Source organism: Tursiops truncatus, chromosome 19 (genome assembly GCF_011762595.2).
Source record: "Tursiops truncatus isolate mTurTru1 chromosome 19, mTurTru1.mat.Y, whole genome shotgun sequence".
NCBI classification, from domain to species: domain Eukaryota; kingdom Metazoa; phylum Chordata; class Mammalia; order Artiodactyla; family Delphinidae; genus Tursiops; species Tursiops truncatus.
In genome coordinates, this window is record NC_047052.1 from 56,207,081 (window position 1) to 56,222,720 (window position 15,640).

General features: G+C 46.1%; 1 protein-coding gene and 1 long non-coding RNA gene across 10 annotated transcripts in view; one reads left to right on the forward strand and one right to left on the reverse strand.

Annotated features, from left to right (window-relative positions):
• ZNF470 (zinc finger protein 470) overlaps positions 1-15,640 on the reverse strand; it is a 76,100-nt gene that overhangs the window by 28,458 nt on the left and 32,002 nt on the right. For 5 of the 9 annotated variants that reach the window (XM_073796270.1, XM_073796268.1, XM_073796269.1 and 2 more), the window contains 3 exons: positions 15,473-15,541; positions 9,162-9,288; positions 294-2,422 (listed from right to left, as the gene is read on the reverse strand). In XM_073796270.1, the coding sequence (XP_073652371.1) occupies positions 987-2,422; positions 9,162-9,288; positions 15,473-15,520 (1,611 nt within the window). In that variant the 5' untranslated portion in view covers positions 15,521-15,541 and the 3' untranslated portion in view covers positions 294-986. Of the gene's footprint in view, positions 1-293; positions 2,423-9,161; positions 9,289-15,472; positions 15,542-15,640 lie in introns of those variants that run through there. The other 4 variants (XR_012328090.1, XM_033845967.2, XM_033845966.2 and 1 more) reach the window with 2 other exon arrangements.
• On the forward strand, positions 8,178-9,338 carry LOC141277172 (uncharacterized). Its single transcript, XR_012328091.1, has 3 exons — positions 8,178-8,294; positions 9,112-9,132; positions 9,211-9,338. It is a non-coding gene; the product is annotated as an uncharacterized lncRNA (long non-coding RNA).

A 15,640-nucleotide genomic window follows, 5' to 3' on the forward strand; every position in this document is an offset into this window, starting at 1 on the left:
TTAAAATAAAAAGGTGGTGGAAAAGGTCCCAGAGAGGGGAGACTGGGGGAACTCTATGTGTACACAAAGCTTCAGGTCAGCCTTAGGAGACTCCAAGTTTAACTGCAAAAGATAACTATGTAAAGAAACTCAGATGTGCAACTTATTGAATCCGGTTAAGTATTTTAACCTGAATATCAAGCCTGTTGTTACTCGCTCCCCTGCCCTCTCCCACAAGCACTGAAACCGACTTTGACAGCACACCTGTTACCTGTATCTTTCTCACCTGATGACTGTTTAAGATGACACTGGTCTCCCTTCATGAAAAGTTTTATTAAAAAAAAAATTTAACAGACCACTATGAGAAACTTTGGCAGCCAAACCGGTTACTGTTATTGCTAACTCTGAAAAAAATTTTTTTTCCTGTCACGAACTTGCCAACTTCTACCGCTTATTAGCCTGGGGGGAGGAGGCTTCCAGTACGGTTTAGGGAGACTGCAGGGCGGCTGGGATATGGAAGGACGACGAAGGGTCCCCCTCTAGCTCTTCCCCATAGAGGAAACTCACTGACAACCTACGTCTGGACTAGACCGAGGGTGTGTGTGACAAGGGGAAAAACGTCCCCACGCTCTTATCAAGTCCTGCACGCCTCTCCCCAACTTTACTATCGTAACGGAGACCGACCGGAGGCTCCATCTCAGCGCTTAAAATGTACTGAGCGCTTGGTCTGGAACCCTGACGCGCTCCGTTCCTGGAACTCCCGCGAGTTACCAGCCACAGCCAACCTTGCAACGTTCCCAAGTACACTGGGCACGGAGGAACTTGCCTTCCAGCTCGGTGGTGTGGACGCCCGGCCGGGAAGGAGCGCGTGGGAACCAAGACCCCCACAATTCCTAAGAGCCGCGGGGCTGCGCCACCCTGGGCCAGCACTTGAGAACTCCCAGAGAGCCAACGGCCCGTGCTAAGGACGCCGCCCACCTGGTGTAGACTGGGGCGCCCCAAGCACCCTAGGTGTGGATCCTCAGGTGCCGCGTGAGGTTGGTGTTCCGGCTGAAGGTTTTCCCGCACTCGCCGCACCTGTAGGGCTTCTCCCCGGTGTGGATCCTCTGGTGAACCGTGAGCGAGGAGTTCTTGATGAAGGCCTTGCCGCACTGCGCGCACCGGTACGGCTTCTCTCCCGTGTGGATGCGCTGGTGTTCGATGAGGTAGGCGCTCTGGCTGAAGGCCTTCCCGCACTCGCCGCACGCGTACGGCTTCTCGCCGGTGTGGCCCATCTGGTGTACCACCAGGGACGAGCGGCCCGTGAAGTGCTTCTTGCAGATGTAGCACGCGTACGGCTTCTCGCCGGTGTGGATGCGCTGGTGCTGGGTCAGCGCGGAGTTCTTGCTAAAGGCCTTGCCGCACTGGCCGCACTCGAAAGGCTTCACCCCGATGTGCAGCCTCTGGTGCTGGATCAGGTAGGCGCTCTGGCTGAAGGCCTTGCCGCACTCGCCGCACGCGTACGGCTTCTCGCCCGTGTGGTTGCGCCGGTGCAGCGTCAGCGACGAGCTCTTGTTGAAGGCGCGGCCGCAGTCCCCGCACGCGTACGGCTTCTCGCCCGTGTGCGTGCGCTGGTGCTCCGTCAGGTGCATGTTCTGGCTGAAGGCGCGCCCGCACTCGCCGCACACGTACGGCTTCTCGCCCGTGTGCGTGCGCTGGTGCACGATCAGGTGCATGTTCTGGCGGAAGGCCTTGCCGCACTCTCCGCACGCGTACGGCTTCTCGCCCGTGTGGACCCGCTCGTGCTGGGCGAGGGAGGAGGTCTTCCGGAAGGCTTTCCCGCACACGCCGCACGCGTACGGCTTCTCGCCGGTGTGCGTGCGCTGGTGCACGATGAGGTTCATGCTCTGGCTGAAGGCGCGGCCGCAGTCCCCGCACGCGTACGGCTTCTCGCCCGTGTGGACCCGCTGGTGGATGGTCAGCGACGACCGTTCCAGAAAGTGCTTCCCACACACGTCGCACTGGAAGGGCTTCTCCCCGGTGTGGATGCGCTGGTGTTTCACCAGCGACGAGCTGCGGCCAAAAGCCTTGCCACACTCGCTACAGTCGTAGGATTTCTTCTCCACGTCCGGTCTGGAGGGTTTACCAAGGTCCGAGTTACCTGCGAGGTTCTTGCCCCGCATGGCAAACGGGTGGATCCCTGCTTCCCGCGGACCCCCCGACCTGGGTGGCGCCGGGGTGGGGCTCTGGTTAACGAACGCCAGCAATTCACGACATTCGGGGTCCGACTCCCGGGAGATTTCCAGCCGCCCCGGGCAGGTCCTAGCGCTTCCCCGCCGCGACTCCACCCTGTCACCCTGCGTCCGCGCTCCGTCCACGGCTGAACCCCAGGCCCCGGATGGTCTGTCTTCCGAAATCTCTTCCTTCAGGTCCGGTTCTTTCATTTCAGGTCTCATTTCCAAGTCTGGCGGGGGAGGAAGAGAGGAGAAGAATTGTACGCGGTTAATGCTGGGTGGAAGTAATTTCCCAAGCGGGAGTGGGTAAGCGACAGGGCACGGATGGAGAAGCTAAGAGCAAAGCAATGCGCTGACGACACACGTGGTTTCAGAAGGCAGAACCAACCTAGGAGGTGAGCGGAGAACTAGAAATGTCCCTTTCGGAGCTCGGAGGAGACACACAAGTTGGGCTGAGAGGGGGCGGGTCAGAAAGGCTCTCGCAAACCTGAGTGAGGAGTTTCTGCAATGGATTCCTCCCCTCCAGGGTCCATCCTGAATATCCCCAACCAGTCATGCTTCGCAGAGCATCGATTTTGTATTAGAAATGATACAAATACAGCTGACGTTTATGGCGCGTGCAGGTTACCCCGTCTTTCCGGCCCCGGCCCAGCTCCATCCCGCCCTCCCCAGCCCCGTAGGCCTCACTCCCCTCCTCCACTGCCCAGTCGTGGAGCGCAGGTATCCCCGTGGGGCTGGCTCCAGACCTCTCCTCTTTGCACATCCATCCCTTCCTGGTCACCAAGAGAAGTCTCCAATCCCCTCCCACGTGTATCCTGTTCATTTCTGTTTCCTGTCTGAGGTCCGGACTCTGTATCATGGACCTAATGGCTTCATTCCCAACATTTAAAAGTTGTGAGATCTTACACAAAAATGTCACGAAAAGTGTGACGATATGACCACACAAAGCCTTTATTCCTATGAGGCGATAAAAAGCAGGAGTGGAGCAGCAGCTGTTCCCCGACCCCTCATTTAACCCCCACCTGGCCCCACCAACACTTGAGTTTGAGACCTCCCCTCCCCTAAGTTATGTCATGCCTTCATGGCCCCGCCAAGGGAGTCTGGACTTCTATATAGTGATGCCTCCCAAATGTATGCCCCCCACCCAGACCTGCTGAGTTCTGCTGAGGACTATTCAGAAGCCTCCTGTGTCCCTCTTGGGTATGGCAAACCCGTTTAACAGGAAACTTGTGATTTTGGAACCCTCACCCCCACCCCAAATGATAAAAAAAAGAAAGGCTCATCAAAGAGATGTAGCAACATAGTCAGACACAGAAGGACACTCATATGAGGTCCCCAGAGGAGTCAAATTTATAGAGACAGAAAGTAGACGGTGGGTCCCAGGGGCTGGGGGAGGAGGGAACGGGGAGTGTTTACTGGGGACCAGGTTGGGGAAGATGAAAAGGCCCCTGGAGATGGATGGTGGTGACGGTTGCACAACAATATGAATGTACTCAATACCACTGAACTGTACATGTAAAAAAGGGCTAAAATGGTAAATTTTGTGTTATATGTATTTTACCATAATTTTAAAAAGTGTTTTAAAAATAAAGATTTAGCAGTCATTTTTGATTCGTCCCTTCCCTCGCATCATCCAGGCTGTTGAGTGCCACTGGATGGGCAAAGCAGCTTGAGCCAGACCAAATCTCTCCACCAACACAGCCAACCATCGAGTCAGGCACCGCAGGTTTCCTGCCTACACCCTCTGCCCTCTACAAGGCGCTGTCCACTCAGTGGTAGGGATCTTCTCAGGCAGGCCAAGCCCTCCAGCATCTCCCCAGTGCACTGAGAATCAAGGCCAAGACCTTCCCTCCTGGGCCCTTGGGCAGACAGAGCCAGCCTGGATCCTGCCGACCATGCCAGACTAACGCACCTTCCTTTTCTTCAGGCACACTTGCCCTGCGGCTCCCTTTTTACCCCCTTGTCTGTGCTGAGCTCTTCCTGCCTTGGGCCTTTGCACCTGCCGGCTCCTTGATACTCCTTGCGTGCTCATCCTCAGGCCTCAGTTAGCATTTATCCTCCATCCTACGGTGGAAAGGAAGATCTCTCTTGCTATCCTCTTGCCTGCTTCCTAGTGATCGTTCGTTATGGCCCGTGGCAACTTGTCTTTGTCCCTTGATCTGTTTACTACCAGCCCCTGCCCTGCAGTGGAAAGTTGAGCTCCAGGAGGGCAAGACCCTGGCCTGTGCCTGGTTAGTTACAGTACCTGGCACACAGAAGGTAGCAGGTAAACATGCACTGCACACTTGCAATGTGCCCAGCACGGGGCTGAGCAATCGGCACAGATCATTCCGTGTGGTCCCCACGACCATGTAGTTATGTTTGAGATTATACCCATTTTACAGACAAGGAAACAAGCTCTGAGAATTAAGTCACTTACTCAAGGTCACACAGCATACTAGAGGCAGAGCTGAGATTGAAGCCTATGACCACAGAGCCACGGGCCCTGGTCAGTCACTGTTTTGCTGTGTTCTTATGCTTTCCCATGCCAGAGCAAAGGATTTGAGAAATACCTGACGGTGATCCTGGCTTAGTGACCCTGGGGTGTGGCGTGACACCCAGATGTTAGGGCAGATGGAGGCATGGGGCATGAAGGCCCCGTGACAGGGGTGGGGGTGACTTCTCAGTAGGAGGAGGAAAGGCAGGCTGATGGTGGGTTTGGTTTGGGGTGCATGGGGTCTGAGACGTGCTGGGGACATACACTGGCCTGAGCCTGCAGAGATGGGAGGCAGCGGAGTCTTGGTTGTGAATAGAGTTGAAAGTCTTCTGGAATAAATATGAGAGCTGGAGGGAGCATGCCAGCAAAATCCCAGAGTTAAGGGGCAGTTAAAAGGGGGCGGCCTCCCTTTCAGGGATTAAAACCCTTCAGGAGATGTGGCAACATGGATGGACCTAGAGAATATCATATTTAGTGAAGTAAGACAGAGAAAGACAAATATTATATGAAATCACTTATATATGGAATCTAAAAAATAATACGAATGAATCTGTATAAAACAGACAGACACAGAAAACAAACATATGGTTACCAAAGGAGAAAGGGGGGGAGGGATAAATTAGGAGATTGGGATTAACAGATACACACTACTATACATAAGCTAGATAAGCAACAAGGATATATAGCACAGGGAGCTACATTCAATACCTTGTAATAACCTATAATAGAAAATAATCTAAAAATACATACGTGTATATAACTGAATCACTTTGCTGTTCACCTGAAACTAACACACTATTGTAAATCAACTCTACTTCAATTAAAAAAAAAAACACAAACACCCTTCAGGAGAGATGATTTGCAAAAAAGCAAACATCAGCTCTTACTCGTGAAAAGGTATGCAAACACAGCTCAACGTCAGCCAAACTAAAAGGACCCTGCCATATGGCTTTTCACCAATCAGATCAGCAAGGAGCAAAGCATTTGATGATGTGTGGCTGGTGACAGTGTGTGGACATGGGCCTTCTTGCCCACGGTCAAGGGAAATGTTAACAGGACAACGTCTGCAGAGGCCATTTCGGCAACAAGCTACAAACATCCAAAATGTTATTCATCCCTTTTGGTCTAAATGTGGATTTTTTTTTCATGGTACTAGATTTCTTGTCCTTTATAGTTTCTTTTCCCATATTATGTATTTCCACAATTGCTTCTGATCACAAAGTAATTCACACTTGTTATTAAAACATCAAACATCAAAAAATAACATAAAATGGAAGTCTCTTGCAATCTCACCATCTAACAGTTTGATGTATATTTTTAGAATTTTCTCCCAGTGCATACTTTAAAAAAATACACACAACACACCCTGTATGCACACACACATATGAACACACACTGTTGTTGTTGTTTTTCTGAAATGTGGCCAAGATAGAGTAACAAAGATAAGATTTCCCTCCAGCCTACAGCCTAAAGCAATGGGAGGAAGAGAGGACAAAATATATAAAGCAAAGGTTTTCAAGACACTGGACATGAGTCAACAAAGTGCAGTGATTCCTGAGACATAGGACTCAACAGAGGCAGGCCCTACGACCACCCAACTTACTCGCAGGAAAGTTCGCAGGCCACAGCACAGGAGGGGAAACTGAGGCGAAGCCCCACAGACTCCCTGAGTTGAGGAGATGGAATTGAGAGACGGAGGCAGGTGGAGTTCACAGAACAGAGTACTGGACAGCAAAGTGTGGAGAGTGGGCTCTGGAGACAGGCAAGGTCCTCCCTCCAGGACTTGGGTTACTGATCAGAACACTCATATATAGAAACTACCCAAGGCTGGAGAAAACCACCTGAAAGGAATTGAAAACAGTACCCAGAGCCGACGCAGGGCTGGGAACAGTGCCTCCTCACACCAGCCATGTAACTCGCACCATATAATTCATGGGGCGTTGGGCAGAACACTCAGAAGGGTCTTGTGGAGATTAAGTCGTCCTAGACTGAACACAAGCCACAAAGGCAAAAATGAAAGCAGGTCAAATGACGTGGTACTGGTGTCAAGACAGACAAATAGATGGACAAAACAGAACAGAGTCCAGAATTAGACCCACACATACATGAACAGCTGATTTTTGACAAAAGTGCAAAGGCAATTCAGTGGAGAAAATTCAGTGGAAATTTTTCAGTGGAAATATTCAGTCTTTTCAACACATGGCGGAACAACAGGACATCTATTTGACAAAAAAAAGTGAACTTGAATTAACATTTTGCATCATTAGAAAAATTAACTCTAAGGGGATCATAGAACAAAATATGAAACCTAAAACTATACAACATACAGAAGAAAACCTTTGTGGCTTTGAGATAGGCAAAGATTTCTAAAATCTGACACCAAAAGCATGATCCCTAAGGAAAATAATTTATCAATTGGACTTCAAATTAAAAACTTCTCTTCAAACAAATGATGCTGGGGAACCTGGATAGCCACATTCAAAGGAGTGACATTAGACCCTTTTAACATCATTCACAAAAATTAACTCAAAGTGAACCAAAGATGTACATGAAGAGCTACAACTGTTAAACTCTTAGAAGAAAACACAGGAGTAAATTTTCATGGCCTTGGTTGGTCAATGGTTTCTGAGATACGATACCAAAAGCACAAGCAACAACAACAAAATAAATAAATTGAACACATCAAAATTAAAAATGTTTGTGTTTCAAATGATGCCATCAAAAAAGAGAAAAGTCTACCCACAGAATGGGACAAAATATTTGCAAAGCATCTACCCGATAAAGGACTTATGTCAACAATAATAATAATAATAAACATATAAAGAACTCTCAAAACTCAATAATAAGGAAACGAACAACCCAACTAAATAAAACAGGCAAAAGACTTGAACAGATATTTCACTGAAGAGAATATACATGTGGCAAATAAGCACATGGAAAGATTCTCAATATCAAATGAAAACTACGATATGATAAGACTACACACCAACGAGAAAGGCTGAAATGAAAAAGATTGAGCATACTGAGATTTGGCAAGCACATGGAGCAGCTGAAACTCCCACTCACTGCTGGTGGAAATGTCAAATGTTACAACTGCTTTGGAAAAAAGTTTGGAGTTTCTTTAAAAGTTAGATATACACCTCATATCTGAGCCAACCATTCTACTCACCGGTGTTTACTCAAGAGAAAGGAAAGCATATGCCTACAGAAAAACTTGTACACGCACATTCACAGCAGCTTTATTTGTAATAGTCCAGAATTGGAAACAACCCAAATGTTCATCAACAAGTGAATGGATAAACAAATTGTGGTCTATCCATAGGCAGAATGGTATTCAGCAATAAAAAGATGTGAACTATTGATACATACAACAACATGGGTGAACCTCAAAATCATCATGCCAAGTGAAAGAAGTCAGACCAAAAAGAGACTACATGCTGTATGATTCCATGTATATAAAATTCTAGAATATGCAAATTAAACCACAGTGACATAAGGCAGACCAGTGGTTGCCTGGGGACGGAGGGTGGGTACGGGGAGGGAAGGGAGATATTACCCAGGGGCATGAGAAACTCTTCGGGGTAATGGATATGTTCATTATCTGGATCATGGTGATGGTTTCCTGGGTGTGTACAGATGTTGAAATACACTGAATTATTCTTTACATATGTGCAGTTAATTATAGGTCAATTATACTTCCACAAAAACTGTTGAAGAAATGGGACCATACTCTAGCTCTGAAAGTTAGTGTTTCAACAACACATCAAGGGACATCATTCCATGTCAGTGCCTACAAAGAGTGCTCATCTTTGAAAAGCATGGTTTCCATCATATGGCTACACCTTGATATGTTAGTCAGTCTTGTACATGTGGGCATTTAGGTCATTTCTATTTTTCTTCCTAAGGAAAACTTTGTACACATATAGAAAGATTTCTAAAGGGTAGATCCCTAAAAATGGAATTGTTCAAAATTTGGCTGATAATGCCAAACTGTCCTCCAAAAGAGTTGTCCCAACATTATACTCCTAAAAGGACAGAGTCCCTTTCCCGATACCTTCATAATGCAGGCTATTATTCTTTTTCATTTCTGTGTACCTCATGAGCAAAAACTGTATTTCCTTGACTCAGTTTGTATTTCTTTGACTATTAGTAAGATTTAAAAATCTTTTATAAAGCGTGATTCCATGTATTTCCACATTTATGAACTTCCATCTATAAGTCTGGCCATCATTCAGTCTTTTTCTTATTTATTCCTAGGAGGTTTTTACATAATTATAATCCTTTGACTGTTATCCATGTGGTAAATATTATTCCCCATTGCATCATCTGTCAACTTTATTTTTAGCTTTGAGTGATTTAAACTTTCTATGTAGTCAAATTTGTCAGTGATTTAAACTTTCTACATAGTCAAATCTGTCAATCTTTTTTCTTATCTCTCTGTAGTCCTCACGTGACAGGCTGATGGTAAGTTACTCAGCGAAGCTGCCCCTTACCCAGTGAGACCAGGTTCTGGAGGTTCTCTAGCATCACATCTCTGTACAGGTCCTTCTGGGAAGGTTCCAGCTGCTGCCACTCCTCCTGGGTGAAGTCCACAGTCACATCCCTGAACGTCACTGACTCCTGTAAGAGGAAACCCACAACCACTCACCGCAGGGCCCTCCTTACAGAGGTCTGGAAGAATGGCCAGAAAAGCCAAGAGGATTTCGGGAAGGCACACAGGATGTATCTGAAGTGATTTCAACAAGGACCAGCCACTCAGTTATCTTGGTGCCTCATTATTTGGGGATGGTCCTCTGACAGAGAAATAAAACAAATATGAGGCTGTTTAGAGCAGAAAGTCACAGATTTGAGAGACAGAGAAGGAATCAAAGGCAAAATGATCATAACCCAGTGAATCAACACATTCATTAGAAGCCCAACAAAGGCAGAAACCTAGATGGAACCCAGTAGTTCACCAAAGATTCCTGAGCCCCTACAAAGCTGCAGGCACTAAGCAAGGTGCGGGATACAGACACAGAAGATTTAAGAACTAGTTCCTCAAAGGAGGGGCAGACGAAAACACCTGTAACTGACCCACAATCTGGTCAATACTGTCATGAAGGTATGAACAAAATTCTCCAGGCGCCTGAGCAACAGCAGCTTTAGGGGGCGTCCGGGAAGACTTCAGAAAGGTGACACTGAGTTTAGGCTGGGGGAAGGATCAGTGGTCAGGTCCTTGGGGGGAGATTCCGGAGGGAGGAAGAGCTTGGGTCAAGACATGAGGCTTAAAAGGCAGATTAGACCATTGAGGAATCGTGAGAAGTTCATGTGGTGGAAGCATAAGAGACTTTCCAGCTGATGCTGTAAGCCCTGGGGATGAAATGAATGTGGCTTAGCAGGGAGAGATGATGATGGTGATGGTGATGGTGGTGGTGGTGGTGGTGGTGGTGGTGATGGTGGTGATGGTGGTGATGATGGTGATGGTGGTGATGGTGATGCTAGTGACAATGGCTGTGGTGATGATGGTGGTGATGGTGATGACAATGATGTTGTCAATTGTAGGTCACAACACCTATCACTTCATAGGCAGTTGCTATGTACCAGGTATTATTCTAAGGATTTGTTACAGGTTGAATTATGCTTCCTCTCCTCCAAATCCATCTGTTGAAGTCCTACTCCCAGCACCTCAGAATGGGACCTTATTTGGAAATAGGGCCACTGGTTAAGATGAGGTCATACTGGAGTAGGTGGGCCCTAATCCAATATGACTGGTGTCCTTATAAATAGAGGAAATCTGAACACAGAGACATGCACACATGGAAAATACCATGTGAAAACAAGCCAAGAACTACTGGGAGCTGAGAGAGAGGCCTGAAATTGATTCTTCTCTAGACCGTTCAGAAGGAAGGGTGGTTTTCCACATATTTGTTTTGACCCCCTACTCTAAACAATGTATTTGCAGAAGTTGTTTTCATCATTATTATTTAAAGTGCTCAAAGGAAAATTCCTGGAAATCATGTATGTTTACTTTTTATTTAGATTTGTCATTTACAGGGACGTGGGCAGGTTTTAATGTTTTCCTAACCACGTTGGTGATTTAGGTGGATTCTGGAAACTTTGAGTTTTTGTTCTGTAGTTAATTTTTTTTTTTTTTTTTTTTTTTTTTGCGGTACGCGGGTCTCTCACTGCTGTGGCCTCTCCCGTCACGGAGCACAGGCTCCGGACGCGCAGGCTCAGAGGCCATGGCTCACGGGCCCAGCCGCTCCGCGGCATGTGGGATCTTCCCGGACCGGGGCACGAACCTGTGTCCCCTGCATCGGCAGGCGGACTCTCAACCACTGCGCCACCAGGGAAGCCCTGTAGTTAATTTTTATTAAAAAATGTATTACTTGGGAAAAAAAAATCAAGGTGTTGGCCCAGCCAACACCTTGATTTTTGACTTCCAGCCTCCAGAACTGTGAGAAAATATATTTCTGTTGTTTAAGCCTGTCTGTGGTACTTTGTTATGGCAACCCTAGCAAACCAATATATCCGTCTTGCTCTCTACTATTTCCCCAGTGTTTAGTACAATGCCTGGCATATAGTAGGCACTCAATGAATAGTTCTTGAATGAATAAATGGGTCAGTAAGGATGGTGTGAGGATTAAATGAGTTAATCCATGTTTGACACTCAGAACAGTGTACAGCATACAGTAGGTGCTTAATTACCATCAGCTACTATTACTGCCACCCACATCCACAGGTCCTTGGCTCTCCCCAGTGCTCTGAGCCCCCGACACGAGAACCGTGAACCCTGGCTCACCCTCCCTGAGAGGAGGCCTCACCTCCTGGCCAGTCCTATCATGGTCCCCATGTGCCCGCCCAGAGGCTTTGAGCTCATGCTGGCCTCCTCTGCCTCGTGGGTCACTACTGTTTGATGAGGAAGCAGTACAAGGCAGTGGTTGAGAGTGTGGGCTCAGGAGCCTGGAAGCCTGCAATGAAATCCTAGCTCTACCCTCAATGGCTGTCTTTTCCTTGAGCAAGTGCCTTAACCTCTCTGAACTTCATTTGTTCATAATAAAAATGTCCCCCTCAGTAGTTGTCATGGGGGTTGAATGCGGTAATGCATATATGGTTCCAGCACAGTGTCTGGTATGGCTGGAGTAAGTTCTCGATGAATGTCAACTATTACATTTGATTGATTTTGACATTTCACATATGCATCTTATATATATACTTATTATTAGTAGTAGTTATTATTATTTAATATTTATTTATTTTGGCCAGGCTGGGTCCTAGTCATGGCATGCAGGATCTTCGTTGCAGCATGTTTAGTTGAGGCATGCAGGATCTTTAGTTGTGGCATGAAGACTCTTAGTTGCGGCATGTGTGTGGGATCTAGTTCCCCAGTAGTAGTTATTATTATTATATGATATTATTATTTGATTCTTTGGCCCATACATCCTTTGGCCAGTCCTGCTAATAATTCCTTTTTTAAAAAAAAGCCACTTTGGGCTTCCCTGGTGGCGCAGTGGTTGAGAGTCCGCCCGTGGATGCAGGGGGCACGGGTTCGTGCCCCGGTCCAGGAGGATCCCACGTGCTGCGGAGTGGCTGGGCCTGTGAGCCATGGCTGCTGGGCCTGCGTGTCCGGAGCCTGTGCTCCACAGTGGGAGGGGCCGCAGTGGTGAGAGGCCTGCGTACCACACACACACAAAAAAAGCCACTTTATTGAGGTATGATTGACATATAAAAGCTGTACATATTTAATTAATACAACTTGATTAAGTTTGGAAAGTATGCACCCATGAAACATTATTACAATCGAGGCCATAAGCTATCCATCACCTCCAAAAGTTTCCTGCTGCCCCCTCTATCTTTTTATTTATTTTAATTTTTAAAAATATTGTAGTTCCTTCAGAGAATCTTCTCTAAGTATGCCCCACATCAGTGAACTCACTCAATAAATAACATATTTACTGAGTAGGCTCCATGCACTGCTCTGGGGCTGGGCTGGGAGGGGTGCACTAAAAACAAAATGGACAGTCCTGGAAGTGTCAGAGCTGACACCTTACAGCAAAGGATGCTGAAGGGCAGACAGCAGGGGCCGCCCTCCTCTGGAGGGTTGGGAAGACTTCCCCAGAAGTATGGTTTAGCCCCAAATGCACCGAACCTGAGTGCTTTGTGTGTGCATGTCTGAGGCCACTCATTCTCGTGCTTCATCTGTTTTGGTTTCCCGTCTAATGGCACAAACCAATTCGCCACAAGGAAAACCTCCCCAAATTCCAAAGAGCTGAAATCAGATAGGCTCTATTTCTTGAAAATCAGAATATATTTGTGCTAGATGTAATTAAGAAGAAAGCACTTAAATAAAAAATCCCAACCATACCAAAATAAAAATAATCAACAAGTCCTTCTAAATTAAGTAGGAAAAAGAAGAAATCAAGACGATAATCACAGACAAGTTAAAAATGAAGACATCATGGTGCAGAGTTGCTTTGGAAAATAGTCCGACAGTTCCTTAGACAGTTAAACAGAGTTATATTAGGACCCAGCAATTCCACTCCTAAGTATACGCCCAAGAGAATTGAGAACACATGTCCAAACTAATGTCTGAACTGCAGCATTCCTAATAACCAAAAAGTGGAAACAGTCCAAATGTCCATCAACCAATGAATGGATAAATAACATGTGGTCTAACCACACAGTGGAATATTATTCAGTCATGAAAAGGAATGAAGCACTGACACATGCTAAAACATGGATGAATCTCAGAAAAATTATGCTAAAAGAATCCAGACACAAAAGACCATATATCATATGATTTCATTTATATGAAATGCCCAGGATAGGCAAATCCAGAGACAAAAAGTAAATGAGTGGTTGCCAGCAGTTGGGGGTCAAGAGAGGAAATGGGAGTGAGTGCCATTGGGTACACACTTCCATTTGGGATGATGAAAATGTTCTAAAATTGACTGTGGTGATGGTTGCACAACTCTGAATATACCGTAAGCCAATGAGCTGTACACTCTGTGGTATGTGGGGCATATCTTAATACAGGTGTTAAATAAAGAAAGGCATGACAAACCAAAACTCACAGGTAAGTGAAATGACACATTTAGACATCAAAATAAATTCTAGGTGGATTCAGAAGTTCACTGTTAACATCCAAACGATAAATGGAAAAAAAGGAAGAAAAACAGATGATGTGTGACCTGTGGATGGAGAAACCCTTTTATAGTTTAAATGGAAGACACCAGAGGAGGAGAGACAGACTCGATTTTAAAAATATGAAATGCTTTTGGACTTAAATATAAAATAAGAAACGAAAAGTAAAGCTGGGAAGTATATTTGCCACAAATATTTCCATACACACACACTTCTTTAAAATCTTCAAGAATACTAAGATTCCTGGAGACTGGTAAAGCACAAGATAGATCATTTAACCCCCTGCAGAAAAGGCTAATAAACATTTTCTAAAAATCAAACCTCACTAATATACATACAATGCTATTCGGAAAAGATTTTGTGACACCATTTGTCACCTATCATGCTCAAAGTTTATACCATTTGTCACATATCCATTTATCATTTATATCCAACTTGCACAATAAATACCCGACAGCCATAAATAACTAGGGACAAATAAATATCAAACAATAGGGGAACCATTAAGTAAGCCAGGTATGGCCCCAAGATAAAATTTCTATGGAGTCATTAAAATGGATGTTACCAAGGAGTTTTTAACAATGCAGAGAAATGCTCAGGATGAAATCTTCGATGAAAAAGGATATAAAAATTGCTCAGCTGGGGTGATTCTTATTTTTCCACAAACATGTATCCAGGGAGAGAAGGACACACAACATTCGAGGGTGGTTATTTCTAGGATGAGATCAAGGGTCATTCTGATCCTCTTCACTGTGCTCTTCTGGATTTTCTAAGCTTTTTGTAATGATCATGGCATTTCCTTATTTATCAGGAATTTTCTTTTACTTTTACAATAGATTATTTACAGCATTGAAAAATGATTTTTTAAAAAGTCAAACTCACCAATACCAGATGGACATTTAGATACACTGATTATGCAGCCAAAACAAGTGATGTCTGTAGTTTTCAAAGGCTGGGGAAATCCTAATGATTAATGTGGAATGGAAAAAAAAATCTTCCAAGATAAAAATGGCAGAGCCAATACTGGGTCAATTTTTAAAAATAATCATCAGAGGAGGAAGCCAATAAATGAATACACAAATAATCCACATGATTATCTCTGGGTAGAGGCACTATGGGTGAATTATTATTGTCTTACCTACAGGTTACTGGATTTTCCCTATTTTCTATAAAGAACATTTATATATTTATTATTATGAAATATTTCTGGCATAAAAGCAAGCTTAGAGAAAAATTCAATACACAACTATATATGTACCACCCGTTAAAACATCATAACACATTACAGTGAGAGCCGGGGATGCCAGCCGTGTGCCCTCCCCATGGGCGCCCTCCCCTCCCCCAAGGTAACTGCTGTCTGAAATGTGTGGGCCTTGTTCCAGTGAGTCTTGTACACAATTAAACCACCACTTTCCGGGTGCCCTCCTGTGTCTCCTGAGGGCCCCCAGGGCAGAACCAGTCACTCCCCAGCTGCCCTGTCCTCCTTGGTTGACAAAAGTCAATGTCAGGGACAGGCAAGAGAGAGGCTCCTGGGCCTGGAGGGGGCAGAGTGGACAGGAGCATCACCCCTGAGCACTGCTGTCCTTCCTCAGGGTAGACAGAACCCCCAGGAGGTGGGGACATGGGGCTGGGGGTCAGAGGGTCATCCCTCTGGAAAGGAGAGGGAGGCAACATGACTCACCAGGGCCTCATCAGTCAGCAGCTGGGCGGCCATCCCTCCACTGCCCATGGTGACCGGGAACGGCGGGCTCTGGTCAGGGGGGAAAGAGAGGGAGGCACGGTGAGAGACCAGGCCTAGGCCCACCTCACAATGCACACAGGACAGACACACACATGCCCACAGAGGGGC